Genomic DNA, 17,151 nt, shown 5'->3' with positions numbered 1-17,151 from the left:
AAGAGGGAGAGAGAGAAGGAGGGAGAGAGAGAGAGAGAGAGAAAGAAAGAGAGAGAAAAAGAGAGGAAAGGAGGGAGGGAACGGAGAACATGAGAGGGGGAGAGGGAGAGGCTGCAACCTTCAACCGGGCTCAACCCAATCAGGCTGGCCTACCAACAAGTCAGTGCCACAGGATGGGACAATAAGCCCTTCTTATCTCTCTTTGGACAGGCATTATGGCACATGCTAAACAGCGTGCGCTAATGGCTTCCTCTCTCTCCACTTGTAGCGGCGTGCGGAGAGCAGGTGCAGGCAGCAGGTGTGTGGAGCTCAAAGAGGGGCCAGTGCTAGCTGAAGGATGACGGAGAGCACCATGGGTTTGTTCTCCCTCTTTACTCTCTCTCTCTCTCTTTCTTTCTTTTTTTCTTTCTTTCTCTCTCTCTCTCTGTGTGCTGCTGCTGCTACTTTTAATAAGCACTACAAAGGCTTGGCAGTTGCTGCTGGGCACGTGTGGGGATGGTGGTGGAGGGAGTTGGAGGGAGATGGAGGGAGAGGGCGAGGTGCTGAGAGTGCTAAAAGTCAATGGGAGGAAGGGTTTGAGGATGCTTAGCAACACTTGACATTCTCCCCAGCAGGGGAGGAAGAGGGTGGTGTGTGTGTGTGTATGTGTGAGTGTGTGTGTGTGTGTGTGTGAGGGTGGTGTGTGTGTGTGGGTGTGAGAGAGTGTTGGGATGGAGAGGAAGGGGATCGTAGAGGAGTGTCTTTGTCTTGTTCTACGTCTTGCCACTGCCCTTGGCTCACATCCCTATTCAGATCCTGGTTTCTATCTCGAGCGGAGCGGTGGCTCCCGAGGGTGTTTGCCCCCGTTGTGTGGAGCAGTGACAGACCGGACAGACAGACAGACAGAGCGTCAGACAGACAGACAGAGCGTCAGCCAGACAGGTGGTGTGATGACAGCAGACAGAGAGACAGACCGTCAGACAGACAGACAGACAGAGCGTCAGCCAGACAGGTGGTGTGATGACAGCAGACAGAGAGACAGACAGACAGACAGAGCTTCAGACAGCAGACAGACAGATAGACAGTAGACAGACAGGTGGTATGATGACAGCAGACAGAGAGTGACATGATGATCCCCAGGGCTGGACTGGGACAAAAAATCGGCCCGGGCATTTTGAACCAGACCGGCCCACTTAATTCGATAACACACCCTTTGGTCTCTCGAATGTCTACACACCAACCAGGCTTTTAGCTAGCAGGGCGTCTGCCCTATCGTCTACAAAAAAATAAGAAGAAATGGGACGCCCTACTTTTAGGCAGGACGGCCTAAAGACGCCCTATTTTTCTCCCGTTTTACCTGTTAACTTTCGCTGAATGTGATCAAAATTCACCGTTTCAGTCGCTTCAGCGAAGTCTAGAATCATATGCCCTGCCAATTAGAAAATAGCATTGCTGTATTCCCGCTACAACAACGTTACATCATGATTCCAACGAAACATTGATTCATGGGCTCGCAGAAGCTACAGAAGACAGCTGTCTCACCGCACGTCACTGAACCTACTACTTTATGAGTTCAACAAGAGTTTGTGTGTTAAGGTGGTGGTCTTAATTAATCTAAATTCAATACAATACAATACAATATACATCATACACTTTAAAGCTTTGTTCAGAATACGGAGGTTTAAGATCGGTCGATATTTTCCGTCCTTTTTTGGAACCAGAAAATAGCGACTGAAGAACCCCCTGTTCTCGTCTACGAGAGGTACAGACTGTATTGCTCCCTTTCCTAGAAGGGAGTCTATTTCCTCCTGTAGGAAACGCGCTTAATGAGGTGGCACTAACGGTTGTACCACGCCCCTGAACTTCGGGGGGCAAACTGGAGCGTATAACGGGCTATCATAATTCGCTATCTGGACAAATTGGCATATTTTCATAGGGTTTGGGAATACTGGGCTTTCGGAACATTGACATGGCACCGCGCACCAATAGGCTAAGGGGCTTGCCCACCACTCAAACACACAACATAGAGTGTAGGCTAACGGCTGGCTGTTTCAGAGTAGAGTAGGCTGAGGGCTAGCAACAGCTACAGACTTGTCTTGTATTTACAATGCAAACGAACTTGGCCATAGAACATAGGTCCTAAGTCAAACATATTTTAGAGACGTTTGAATTCATGATCAGTAAGCTTACCGTAGGTCGTTGTATGGTATCTCCCTGGCTGTCGCCACCAGTAGGCCTATCACTTTCATCCACGGTACCTGATGATGGCCCTGCCGTGGCAAACATTTCCGATATTTTGGCACATTTGGCAGTGTAGGCTTGAAAAGCAAGCCTCTTCTTATCTCGCAGTTTCTCCGCACCCTCTTTTCGCTTTCTCTCCATTTTGGACTGGAGGATTCTAACGAAACGTGCGTTTCTGTGCACCGCCCAAGCCAAAGGTAGAAGGTGTTTGGTGATATGATTGGACGAGCCCCTTGTCACTAAAGAAGACAGCCAATGGGCCGCAGACTAGCATGCGCTTGTCAAGCATGTCAAGGCCATGGGCCACGCTGAGTTTGTTTCCCGTCCTAATGCATTATGTAGGCAGGTCCAAACCGAAAGGGGTTGGTGTTGGGTCAGCCCAGGGGATGTGATTGGGCCAGCCCAGTGTCAATAGGGCCGCTCATGAACTACTTTCGTGGGCCAGCCGGTCAGATGGGAAAAAAAAAAGTTCTAAAAAAAAAAAAATTCGGGACTCTCGGCCCATATTGCACCTCGGCCCACCGGGAAAACGCCCGGTATGCCAGATTGCCAGTCCAGCCCTGATGATCCCTATCACTAATGACAGTCAGACCCACAGCCGCCTGGGTGGGGGCGCACCCCACGTCAAACATGTCACACAAGCACGTAAGCAAAGACATAAACAAAATATGCAAACACACACACACGCACACAGACACACACACACACACCATAAATGCAAAATGTTAGAAACTGCTAGACAGCTTCGCTCTCACTTAGCATTTTTATTGAACAGCAGATGGAGGTGATAGAGGGAGGAAGAGGAAGAGGAAGAGGAAGAGGAGAGGCTACTGGAAAAAACAGTGAAAGACAAGAATGAACAGAGGTGACTTGGCTTAGGTGTGAGTGTGTTTGAGAGAGTGTGTGTGTGTGTGTGTGTGTGTGTGTGTGTGTGTGTGTTATGCATGTGTGTGTGTATGTGTGATCCATCACCACCTTTACAGATTGAATCAATGTGGCATAAACATAAATCCAGCCTGCGGCTCTCCTGCTTATTAACGGCCTGATTTAGGCCTTCGTCCTTTAGCACTCCTGCTCCAACCAGAGCCTGCTCCTGCTCCCGCTCGTTATTAAAAGACACCTTCAGTCCGTATTAATGCTGCTCCATCATGTCGCTGCCCCACGCCGCGCTACCAAAGTGGAGGTACACTTTAGTGAGATAAAGATGGAGGGAAAAGATTCTCTTTCAGAGACAGTAGAGAGAAGTGAAGAAACGCCTTTTTGCTGTGTGTTGGTTTTTAAGGAGACAAAGGGTGAAGCAATAACCTGCCATTAATGCCACTGGAAAGAAGAGAAGTCAGATTTCCACATGGAGTTCTTTGAGAAGCATCACGGGCACGGTGGAGCTCAGACTGTGGCCTTTCTCTCTCTCACTCTCTCTCTCTCTCCCTCTCTCTCTACCCTGTACTTAATATAGAGTGGCAACGATTCATTTCTGGGCCAATTGAAATGTCACTGTGAATGGTGTGTGAGGTTGTGGAGATTTGGTTTGGGAGGAGGGTCTGGGAGGGGACAGAGAGGCATTGGAAGCAGAAGAGCACCCCTCATTAGGGCTGTCAGGTGGGGGTTTGTTCCCTTTGCACTGGTGGTTTTATCCTCCCAGAGTCTCAGATCTGGAAGCCTTTCTGTGAAGCAACACGTGGCTGTGCTTAAAGCCTTTGGCATGCATGCTCTTTATCGCTCCTTTCTTCTTTTGTCTTTTCTTCCTCTGTTAGTCTCAGCCTCCCTTGTTCACTATTTGGTGAAGGAGCATCACTCAAACAGCATTCAGACACTAAACAGATGGAGCTTTTCACTGATCAGAGACCAGCTTCAAATCCAAAGAGACATACACACACACACACACACACACACACACACACACTTGAATGCACACAGAGTGGCAGCAGACAAATCGACAGCATCCGTCTCATAAAGGGTGTGTCAGGAGAATCACTTAGGCAGAAAAAAACAGACGAGTAACTCGGAAAGAGTGCTGCCCCTGAGAGGGAGAGAGAGAGAGAGAGAGAGAGAGAGAGAGAGAGAGAGAGAGAGAGAGAAGGTGACAGAAGGAGTGAGGTATAGGGAGAGAGAGAGAAGAGGACAGGGAGAGAGAGAGCGGTAGAGGGAGAGAGAGAGAATGAGCAGTGCCTTGTCCTAGCTGCACAATATGTATCTTCCTGTCATAAACTGAGGGACAGCCCACAAATGAATGAAATTCATGTATGTTCATGTCTGCTGTTGTGTTAATCCCCTGATGATAATTAATATGTATTATTGTTCCCACTTCTCCCTTTCCCTTTCTGATGTACCCTATGTATTGTTTATGTAATCACTTATATATGTATTGTTTATGTAATAATTTTTATATATCCAAACCAAATGATTTGGCAGTACTTTACAACGCTATGGACATGCCAATAAAGCTTCTTTTGAATTTGAATTTGAGAGAGAGAGAGAGAGAGAGAGAGTTAGAGGGAGAGAGAGATAAGGGGACAGAGGGAGAGAGGGAGAGAGAGAAGGAGGGAGCAAGAGAGAGAGAGAGAGAGAAGGGGACAGAAGGAGAGAGGGAGAGAGAGAGAAGGGGACAGAGGGAGAGAGAGAGAAGGGGACAGAGAGAGAGAAAGCGGTAGAGGGAGAGAGAGATAGAGTATAGATATATGTATTGTTTATGTAATTACTTATATGTGTATTGTTTATGTAATCATTTTTATATATCCAAACCAAATGCTTTGGCAATACTGTAGAACGTTATGGTCATGCCAATAAAGCTTCTTTTGAATTTGAATTTTGAATTTGAATTTGAATTTGGATAAGGGGACAGAGGGAGTGAGAGAGAAGGGGACAGAGGGAGAGAGAGAGAAAGGTACAGGGAGAGATGAGAGCGGTAGAGGGAGAGAGAGGAAGAGGGAGAGAGAGATAAGGGTACAGAGGGAGAGAGAGAGAAGGGGACAGAGGGAGAGAAAGAGAGAGAGAGAGAGAGAAGGGGACAGAGGGAGAAAGAGAGAGAGGGGACAGGGAGAGAGAGAAGGGGACAGGGAGAGAGAGGTAGAGGAAAAGAGAGAGAAGGGGACAGAGGGAGAGAGAGAAGGGGAGAGGGAAGGAGAGAAGGGTTGGTCAGCGTACCTTTGATCTTATCCCCCAACTGGCCACACTCGTGCTCGGAGTAATGGACGATGGGCGGAGGCGAGGGCGGCCTCATCATGTCCTCGTGGAAGCGGCGGCGGTGGCGTTCCTCGCGGGCCAGGAAGCGCTGCTGACACTCCCACTCGTACAGGTCGTCCCGGGCCTGGGCAAAGTCCACGTGCAGGCGGCCCGTGTCCTTCTTATCTGTGCTGGAGCCAAGTCTGATTCGGTAGCCTGCAGAGAGAGGGGGAGACACAGAGAGAGGACGTGAGAAGATGAGACAACGAAGAGACAAAGAAGAGAAGGAGATGGAAAAAGAAAGAAAGATGCAGAGGGGAGGGGAAGAGACAGAGAGAGGATGAGAGAAGATGAGACAAAGAAGAGACGGAGATGGAAAAAGATAGAAAGATGCAGAGGGAGAGAAGGAAAGGCAAGGCAACTTCATGCACATGTGCAACTCAATGTGATTTACATATACAATAACAGGAAAGACCAGAACAAATAAAAAAAAAAAATATGAAACAAATAAAAAGTAAAAAGTAAAAATAAACTAGAATGCGTTTCGTGAATGAACTGCGAGAGTGTGCTTGCTCTGTTGCGGCCATGACAGAGAGAACAAATGCCTTGGAATTAGTCTCTTCCCCTCCTAGTCTCCTAGAAGAGTGAAGAAAGTAAAGAAGAGTGGAAGAAGGAAAGAAGAAAAGAAAGAAGAGTGGAAGAAAGAAAGAAGAGTGGCTCTGGATAAAGACAGTAAAGAGAGAGTGAAGAGGGAAAATATTGAAAGGAGAAAAAAAAGTGAAGCAGATAGATGGAGTGTGAGAGAAAGTAGAGTGAGAGGGATAGAGAGAAAGAAGGAGAGAGAAAAAAAGTAGAGTATTTGCAGGGTTAGGTTTTTCCCAAGGAGCACATGTGCTCCTAAATAAAAACATTTAGGAGCACACATAAGAAATTTAGGAGCACAGCAGGTTTTTTTTTACGCGGAAGCAAAGCATGTCATACTCATTTGCGACCTATAGTTACAAACATTGTATTTTCCAACGTTTAACCCCATTCATGTTCAGTTATTCCAAAGCAATTTAGCTGGTAAATTGATCAAATTACTGCATTTGTTCATACAACGCTTTGGTTGACCTCTTATCAATTGTTATTAGTAGTATCTTAGACTGTAGGTCTAGTATCTAACGTAAGCAACACTTTTACTGTATAGCTAGAGCACGTGTATCACATTGGTTTATAGTCTGTCAAATTAGTTCTCGTTATTGGTGTTCGTTGGCATAAAAAGTTAGTCTTCTCTTATAAGCCTAGTTAGTACATCTGATTAGAGCTAGCAACCATGAAAAACCTCTTCTGAAACTAAGAAGGATAACTATGACTAAATGTGACTAAAACTAATATGCATTTGTCTTAAGACTGAATCTAAAATAGCTGCCAAAATGAATACATCTCAGTGTTCATTTTGGCAGCTATTTTAGATTCAGTCTTTTAGATTCAGCAGCTATTTTAGATTCAGTGCATATTAGTTAGTCACATTTAGTCATAGTTATCCTTCTTAGTTTCAGTCTAGTTTTCGAAAACTGAGCACACTACAACAGCTACGCTGTGTCCAGGTACATCCTCAAACGTTTTTCAGTTAACCTAATGATTCAAGGTCTCTCATAAATCATTACTCCCAGGACACATGTTAATGTTAACTCACGCTATCGGTGACGCTTAATCCTCTCCAACCATATTAGCAACAAAATAAACTGGTGAGCTAACAAGTTAACCATTCTTTCAGTATAAGCTACTTTTGCATAGCCCCGTACAGCTAGGATAGCTCACGTCACCGTAGTAGGAATACAAGCCTTAGCTCACTATATCCACACAACTAAATTCATGAAATGAGGAAAATGATCCCCCGTTACGGCTAGATGAAACTGCCAGTGGATACTCCCGTTACGTAGTGTTAGTTAGCCTTTAGCCCCGTACTCAGATATTACAGCTGCTTAACACAGCTAGGATAGCTCTGCTTAACACAGCTAGGATAGCTAACGTTACCGTAGTGGGAATACAAGTTTTTCAAGTTCGCACGTACCTATTTATGTGAGTGAAATACTCGCACTGTAGAGCCCTGGTATGGAAGGTGTCTCTTAATATTCCTAGTTATACAGTTGAATGTAGCGGGACAGAGAAGCGGTTCCTTGGAACCTTGGCACAGGTGTCAGTGAGTGAAGCACAGGTGCAAGCCAGTTTAATGAGCCTATTATGATGTCATAATGCCCCACAGTTCTGCCATGCAAGTCTATGGGGAAAAAAGGGGATGAAAAAAGAGGAATAAAAAAGGAGTGGCAAGGAGTACCGCCACAAAAAGATATAGCAGGTTGCACCGGATTGCACCTTCGGGCAAGCACACTAAAAATTGAAAAGTAAGTGTAGAACATATTCATATGGAATATAGATGCTACAACTATTAGGTGCTACTACCTTCTAGATAGAGAGGGTGTTAGAAAGAAAGGGAAAGAAGGGGAGTGATGGAGGAAAGAGGGAGGAAGGGAAAATAAAAAAAGAGAGAAAGCAGGTGGGTGAGGTGTCAATAGAACACAAGCTGGGAGAAGAGAGGTGGTAGACGAACACACATAGAGAAGGGAGAGAAAGGGGAAACAGAGCAAGAGACAGTGAGTGAGAACGAGAGCACGTAAGAGGGCGAGGGGGACTCGCTATCAGTGGAACTTCCAAGGGAAGCTAAAAAGAGGGGAGGATGGATGGAAGCTAAGCCAATCTGTATGGGCAGTCTCTTCCCCTCCTTTCTGGGGTTCCCCTTGGAGCCTCTGGGCACGGCTTAAGGAAGGGAGGGAGAGGGAGAGAGAGAGAGAGAACGAGAGAGAGAGAGAAGAAGGGAGAGAGAGTGAGTGAGAGAGAGAGAAAGAGATAGAGAGAGAGAGGGAGAGAGAGAGAGAACGAGAAAGAGGGAGGAAGGCCAGTCAGACCTCCACTGTGCTCATGAGGGAGAGAGAGTCCGGGGAGGGAAATGGGATAAAGGATAAGGCTCCAACCTGTGCTGGGTCTGGGGGAATCTCTGGCTCCCTCTCACACCTGCTAATCTGCCGCTACACAGCCCCTGTGAGCATCTGGTACAGTACAGGCCTCGCTGCTCGCCGCCCAAAAAAGACAGAAAGTCCTCTCTGCCCGTTTTAGATTACTGTAGTGGATAGAGCACCGCATTAAATTAAATGTGAAGAGCTCCCTCCTTTTTTAGTGCTGCTTTTAAAACATTTTTAGGACCGGACTGCAGTTAGGAACTCCCTTGTAATCCACACAGGGGAATGGGATTGAAGACACACAGTGGCGGTTCTACACAGAGGCCTGGAGTGGCCCGTGCCCCCATAGACATGTCCCTGGCCACCCCTGCGGCCACCCCGTGCTGACCAAAAAAAAAATAATGAATTTATTTAGATTTTACACCCGAGCGCCAAAAGCGGTACTAATGCGACGCAACGTTCTACACGGGTAAATTAAAGCGGCGCACCATTGTAGTTTGCCATGTGTGGTGCTTGTTGGAGAGAGGAGCTACGATTGAAATGTTTGGCTCGCTCCCTTTCATTAATGGATCGCTGGCAATGTTCCCTCTAAGCTGCGCGCGCGCGCAACCGCGCAGGCCAGTCGAAGAGGTCGCGCAATAGATTTTTCAGACAGCGCACATTTTTCAGACGGCATAAACGATTTTTTTTTTAAGGTTTAAAAATCTGAGCATCAAAGGGGATGTATGCTAGATAATAAACATTTAACATACTGACATATCTGACAACCAAGCCGGATGTGCGTTAGAATGTTTACATACAACATTTCCTTTAGCTCTCTTGCCGGGCTCTGCTCCAGCAGTTATAGGCTACCATGGCGAAAAGAAAAGGCAGAGCAGGTGCCCCAGAAGAAGGTCTGCCTAAAGTTTAAAACATGAGCAACTAGATGAAATAGTCCAAACTCCAAACTGACTCAGGTAGGATAAAACTTTCAGACATATTTACATATGCTCGGAGGCAAACGCGAAAAGAGTTCGCTCGTGGGAAAACATGCAGTGAACAAAAGTGACATTATTCTGTTTGTCCTTAAAGTTTGTGAGCACTTGGATGCCCGCTTCCCTGAGCTGAGTTAAAAAGTTTGTTCAGCGAGAAGGCAGCAATCAGTTGAGCGAGTACAAAACGGATGGCACCCAGGCTAGAGCTGAGTGGGCTTCCTTTGAGCCGGACAGGTTGGATCGTGCAGTTAGTAAATTTGATCATGGGCTGAATGACGTGACCAATCTTGCGAAAAGGTTTGAAGCGCTTCTGGAGGAAGCATAATATGCGGTCCCGGGACGCATTTGTCGAATTCAAGTTCACGGTTATTGAAAAAAAGGTGGTCGCTGAAAAGTGAGCATTTTCCAGATCTGGTACAACTTCTAGACATTTGTGGCACATTCCAAGCATCTAGCGCCGACTGTGAACGCGGTTTCAGTCTAATGAATGCCACGAAGACAAAATCGTGAGGCGAGAAGATTTGAGGTAGAAATTTCCAATATTTTCAATTAGACCTATTAGGCCCTATTCAAAGTGATCTTGATAACTGCAACAACATTTTGACATATGTTTAGTCAGAAAGGTGTGTCTTCCATAGGCCTGCAGACAAGATGAGCCACACAGCCAGATAGGCCTAGCTCCCTCAATGTAATTCAAATGACATGTTTTATAGCTTAGTTTGTTGCAAACCACTCCAGTTATTAAATTATTTATAAAGGCTACCTTTAGGAAAAAATACACCATAATCACTATATTTATTGTAAAGCACTGCATTAGCATTTTTCTTTCAATGAAGTTCTACTTAAATGTTGTACCTGCTGAGAAATGACTAAACACCTTGGATACTTTTATTTTGTGTGTGTATATATATATATATATATATATATATATATATATATATATATATATATATATATATATATATATACACGTATAATCATTATCATTCATAACCAGTGAACCAGTCATAACCTCCCTAAACCTTATTTATTTTCAACCAAAGATCCTTTAAGTTTAACTAAACTGACTGGTAAAACACCATCATTAAAATGTTCCAAAGTCCAGCCATTATAAAGGATATTGAATAAATAGCAACCTTGTAGACATATTGATGCATTTGCGGTCATCTCTTTGGAAACCTATGGCTAACACAGGCTCGTGGTCATTTTCGTCAGGTCGCGTGGTTTACGAATTGCTCACAGTGCTGAAATGTGCGCTCAGAATACAAAATATTTGCTCAGTGCTGAAAAAAATTAGAGGGAACATTGATCGCTGGTTCTTAAGATTAGCTGGTAGTAGTCTGCCTGTGCCTGTAGTGGTAACCATAGTGATCATATACAACTGTCTACCGGCTGAGCTGGTGATTTTTCTGCCACATGAAGGGAGAGAAGAAGGAAAAACTAGAATGCGTTTCGTGAACGAACTGCGAGAGTGTGCTTGCTCTGTGACAGAGAGAACAAGTGCCTATGAATTAACATGTATTTACATCTACTCAATCAGTGTAGTGGGGCCTTCTTCCAATATATTTTAGCAAGCAACCAAGCTCAACCATTATATTTTGGCTCCACTGACGTTTAGACATATGAGGGTATCTCAGAGTTTCGTTATACTGACTTACTGAGCTAAGTGAATTGTTGAAATTGCTATCTTGGTAAAAGGAAACATCTCTGCAACAATATTAGAATGAATGCGGTTACATAGCCAGCTTTACTTAAAGTTTATTATAAGATAGGCCTATATGTTAGACTTAATGCAGTTAGAGTTAGTCTGTAGGTGTAGTATCAAACGTAAGCAACACTTTTACTGTATAGATAGAGAGCACGTGTATCACATTGGTTTATAGTCTGTCAAATTAGTTCTAGTTATTGGTGTTCGTTGCCATACAAAGTTAGTCTTCTCTTATAAGCCTAGGTAGTACATCTGATTAGAGCTAGCAACCATGAATTGCAGATTAAGGGGTCCCCTATCTCAGTGTTCATTTTGGCAGGTATTTTTAGATTCAGTCTTAAGACAAAAATGCATATTAGTTTTAGTCACATTTAGTCATAGTTATCCTTCTTAGTTTCAGTCTAGTTTTCGAAAACTCATTACAATTTAGTCTAGTTTTAGGCACATTTAAAATTCCATATTATAGCCACATTAAACTCATTCCCTTCCCTTCTCAGGCCCAGGGACCTCCTGTGTTGTGTCAACTGCATAGTAGTCTAGCTTGCAGTACTTACATTGTGGATGCAATTAGTCTCCAAGATACAGGTCTCATGCCTACAGCTGAATTCGAATTTGTTTGTAATAAATAATCGAATGTGATGATGAAGTACGGTACGCAGCGTCTTAACTGAAGCTCAACTCAACTTTTACAGCAGCTAGCTTGCCGCTAACGCTAACTGAAAACACATCGGAACACAGTGGCTAGCTAGGTAGCTAGCTGCTAATAAGTAACATATATAAGTAACACATCAGCAGTAATGAATCAAGTGTACTGATATTAAATGTACTACTAAATGTACTACTAACATGCCATTCTTAAATTAAAGCCAGTGACATGATGGTTAACGATTAGCGAGTTAACATGGATACCGACAATTAGCATACCTAGCTAGGTAGCATTACCATTGGATTTCAATGGCAGTTATGCTAGCTCTGGCTATCCAGTCAAAGGAGCCTTGTTTCTGGACACGTATCACTTGACGAGCGAGGGCAATACAGTCATCTGGAAAGTTTAAAATGATACTAAACGAAGGGAAATCTACTGTATGGAGAATTTTCTGCTCAGTAGACAATGCAGATTCTAATTAGGCTGGTGGATATGTCCAATGTAAGAAGTGTGAAGTTTTAATGAAGTATGATTGATGCAACTGTCGTTCTCCATAACAACTTGGATTAACCTGGATGGCTGGATGAAGTTTCAGACCGAACGTCAAAGATCTTCAATGGTAAGACTTGTCGGTTGTGCCTCTGTTGGTGTCTCGTAAAACGTGAATTTTATTAAAGCATAGCGTGTGTATTGTGTAGCTATTTCATTCCGAGATTGCAGGGGAGTGAAATGCTCCGCTCTGCTGCTGGTATACAGACAGCCGGAAAGGTTAACAAACGGAATGAAATAGCTACACATTACACACGCTATGCCTTAATAAAACCCACGTTACTCACATACTGGTTAACACTGTTAGAGCGGGTGTATAAACTGTACCTGAAACTGTTGCCACTACATTCGTTTTAATATTTTGCACTCTCTATCTAACCACTTCTGGCATTTAAGAGAGCTTCTCCTATGTCAACTGATCTAATGTCAGTTGGCTAGAGTGCGTGACGTCACAATGGCTCAACCTTCCCCATGTTAGTCAATGAGAGAAAAAGGGGATGAAAAAGAGGGATAAAAAAGGAGTGGCAAAGAGTATCGCCACGAAAAGTCATAGCAACCTGCACCGGATCGGGCCGGACATTTTGGTGTTTGAATGGCGTCTCTAGCTCAAACGGGCGAGGAGGAGTTAGCTGCAAGAAAAACGGGGAGAATAAATAAATAAACTAGAATGCGTTTCGTGAACGAACTGCGAGAGTGTGCTTGCTCTGTGACAGAGAGAACAAGTGCCAATGAATTAACATGTATTTACATCTACTCAATCAGTGTAGTGGGGCCTTCTTCCAATATATTTTAGCAAGCAACCAAGCTCAACCATTATATTTTGGCTCCACTGACGTTTAGACATATGAGGGTATCTTTGTTGTTCTGTTTTTGTTTGTTTGTTTGCTTGTTTATTGTGAAAGGGTCTAGTGTGTTACATTTGGTCATAGCCTAATAGTTCCAGAGTCTCGTTATACTGACTTACTGAGCTAAGTGAATTGTTGAAATTGTTATCTTGGTAAAAGGAAACATCTCTGCAACAATATTGGAATGAATGCGGTTACATAGCCAGCTTTACTTAAAGTTTATTGTAAGATAGGCCTATACGTTAGACTTAATGCAGTTAGAGTTAGACTGTAGGTCTAGTATCAAACGTAAGCAACACTTTTACTGTATAGCTAGAGAGCACGTGTATCACATTGGTTTATAGTCTGTCAAATTAGTTCTAGTTATTGGTGTTCGTTGGCATAAAAAGTTAGTCTTCTCTTATAAGCCTATAGTACATCTGATTAGAGCTAGCAACCATGAAAAACCTCTTCTGAAACTAAGAAGGATAACTATGACTAAATGTGACTAAAACTAATATGCATTTTTGTCTTAAGACTGAATCTAAAATAGCTGCCAAAATTAATACATCTCAGTGTTCATTTTGGCAGCTATTTTAGATTCAGCAGCTATTTTAGATTCAGTGCATATTAGTTTTAGTCACATTTAGTCATAGTTATCCTTCTTAGTTTCAGTCTAGTTTTCGAAAACTGAGCACACTACAACAGCTACGCTGTGTGTACATCCTCAAACGTTTTTCAGTTAACCTAATGATTCAAGGTCTCTCATGAATCATTACTCCCAGGACACGGGTTAATGTTAACTCACGCTATCGGTCACAACAAGTTACTTGGGATATGCTACCTCATAGTTAGCTAACGTTAGCTAGCTAAACGTTTACAGAGGCTAACGTGAAGCTTCAATCAAATTATTAGCTAGCTTTCCAAGCTAGCTGACACAACCTAAACACTCGACTGCCCCTTTGAAGTCAACTTAACGTTGGCTAATATATTCTAATAACTAGTTATCATTGACAGTTACAAGCTAATTTACCAAACTCCTTTCTGTCCTAAATTGAGCAGTTGCTGGTGTGAGCTACAATATGGGAGCTAGCAAAGCCATTTCTAGCTCTACTTCACAATACTGCTGCCTAGTGTAATAAGTTAACGTAAAACATAAATGTTTATAAAGTATCAGACATAAACAGGATACAACACACCAGTTACCAATTGATATTATGTGTTTATATATACCGAAAATGTCAGTAAATCCAGATGATGATTATGCTGCTGCTGCTGTTGGTCCCGTCGCAGGTCCCGTCGAAAACCCTGGAGTCGCGACCCTGTCAGTTGTTTCCATGTGAAATCAATGGAATGCTTCACTTTTTGGCGCCGTATTGACAACTGTCTGTCACTCGCACACTGTGCTTGTAAATTATTTTTCAAGTTTGCATGTACCTATTTATGCGAGTGAAATACTCGCGCTGTAGAGCCCTGGAAGGTGTCTCTTAATATTCCTACAGTTGAATGGAGAACGACTGATAGAGCGGGTGACGTCACAATGGCTCAACCTTCCCCATGTTAGTCAATGAGAGAAAAAGGGGATGAAAAAATGGAATAAAAAAGGAGTGACAAGGAGTACCGCCACGAAAAGTCATAGCAGCTTGCACCGGATCGGGCCGGACGTTTTGGTGTTTGAATGGCGTCTCTAGCTCAATCGGGCGAGGAGTAGTTAGCTGCAAGAAAAACGTACGGAATAAATAAATAAATAAAGAAATAAAGAAAACTTGACGATAACAATACTGTGCTTCCCTTCGGGCAAGCACACTAATAAACTAGAATGCGTTTCGTGAACGAACTGCGAGAGTGTGCTTGCTCTGTGACAGAGAGAACAAGTGCCTATGAATTAACATGTATTTACATCTACTCAATCAGTGTAGTGGGGCCTTCTTCCAATATATTTTAGCAAGCAACCAAGCTCAACCATTATATTTTGGCTCCACTGACGTTTAGACATATGAGGGTATCTCAGACTTTCGTTATACTGACTTACTGAGCTAAGTGAATTGTTGAAATTGCTATCTTGGTAAAAGGAAACATCTCTGCAACAATATTAGAATGAATGCGGTTACATAGCCAGCTTTACTTAAAGTTTATTGTAAGATAGGCCTATATGTTAGACTTAATGCAGTTAGAGTTAGTCTGTAGGTGTAGTATCAAACGTAAGCAACACTTTTACTGTATAGATAGAGAGCACGTGTATCACATTGGTTTATAGTCTGTCAAATTAGTTCTAGTTATTGGTGTTCGTTGCCATACAAAGTTAGTCTTCTCTTATAAGCCTAGGTAGTACATCTGATTAGAGCTAGCAACCATGAATTGCAGATTAAGGGGTCCCCTATCTCAGTGTTCATTTTGGCAGCTATTTTTAGATTCAGTCTTAAGACAAAAATGCATATTAGTTTTAGTCACATTTAGTCATAGTTATCCTTCTTAGTTTCAGTCTAGTTTTCGAAAACTCATTACAATTTAGTCTAGTTTTAGGCACATTTAAAATTCCATATTATAGCCACATTAAACTCATTCCCTTCCCTTCTCAGGCCCAGGGACCTCCTGTGTTGTGTCAACTGCATAGTAGTCTAGCTTGCAGTACTTACATTGTGGATGCAATTAGTCTCCAAGATACAGATCTCATGCCTACAGCTGAATTCGAATTTGTTTGTAATAAATAATCGAATGTGATGATGAAGTACGGTACGCAGCGTCTTAACTGAAGCTCAACTCAACTATTAGCTTGCCGCTAACGCTAACTGAAAACACATCGGAACACAGTGGCTAGCTAGGTAGCTAGCTGCTAATAAGTAACATATATAAGTAACACATCAGCAGTAATGAATCAAGTGTACTGATATTAAATGTACTACTAAATGTACTACTAACATGCCATTCTTAAATTAAAGCCAGTGACATGATGGTTAACGATTAACGAGTTAACGATGGATACCGACAATTAGCATACCTAGCTAGGTAGCATTACCATTGGATTTCAATGGCAGTTATGCTAGCTCTGGCTATCCAGTCAAAGGAGCCTTGTTTCTGGACACGTATCACTTGACGAGCGAGGGCAATACAGTCATCTGGAAAGTTTAAAATGATACTAAACGAAGGGAAATCTACTGTATGGAGAATTTTCTGCTCAGTAGACAATGCAGATTCTAATTAGGCTGGTGGATATGTCCAATGTAAGAAGTGTGAAGTTTTAATGAAATATGATTGATGCAACTGTCGTTCTCCATAACAACTTGGATTAACCTGGATGGCTGGATGAAGTTTCAGACCGAACGTCAAAGATCTTCAATGGTAAGACTTGTCGGTTGTGCCTCTGTTGGTGTCTCGTAAAACGTGAATTTTATTAAAGCATAGCGTGTGTATTGTGTAGCTATTTCATTCCGAGATTGCAGGGGAGTGAAATGCTCCGCTCTGCTGCTGGTATACAGACAGCCGGAAAGGTTAACAAACGGAATGAAATAGCTACACATTACACACGCTATGCCTTAATAAAACCCACGTTACTCACATACTGGTTAACACTGTTAGAGCGGGTGTATAAACTGTACCTGAAACTGTTGCCACTACATTCGTTTTAATATTTTGCACTCTCTATCTAACCACTTCTGCCATTTAAGAGAGCTTCTCCTATGTCAACTGATCTAATGTCAGTTGGCTAGAGTGCGTGACGTCACAATGGCTCAACCTTCCCCATGTTAGTCAATGAGAGAAAAAGGGGATGAAAAAGAGGGATAAAAAAGGAGTGGCATGGGGTACCGCCACGAAAAGTCATAGCAGCTTGCACCGGATCGGGCCGGATGTTTTGGTGTTTGAATGGCGTCTCTAGCTCAATCGGGCGAGGAGTAGTTAGCTGCAAGAAAAACGTACGGAATAAATAAATAAATAAATAAATAAAGAAAACTTGACGATAACAATACTGTGCTTCCCTTCGGGCAAGCACACTAACTAGAATGCGTTTCGTGAACGAACTGCGAGAGTGTGCTTGCTCTGTGACAGAGAGAACAAGTGCCTATGAATTAAC

General features: G+C 43.1%; 1 protein-coding gene across 1 annotated transcript in view; it reads right to left on the bottom strand.

Moving 5' to 3' along the window:
* LOC308367161 (ecto-NOX disulfide-thiol exchanger 2-like) overlaps nt 1–17,151 on the bottom strand; it is a 237,789-nt gene that overhangs the window by 60,548 nt on the left and 160,090 nt on the right. The window contains exon 6 of the mRNA XM_080840976.1: nt 5,365–5,598. Coding sequence (XP_080697102.1) covers nt 5,365–5,598 — 234 coding nt within the window. The remainder of the gene's footprint in view (nt 1–5,364; nt 5,599–17,151) is intronic.

Source organism: Sprattus sprattus, assembly GCF_963457725.1.
Source record: "Sprattus sprattus genome assembly, chromosome: 6".
NCBI classification, from domain to species: Eukaryota; Metazoa; Chordata; class Actinopteri; order Clupeiformes; family Clupeidae; genus Sprattus; species Sprattus sprattus.
This window is presented reverse-complemented; position numbering and strand designations above follow the sequence as displayed.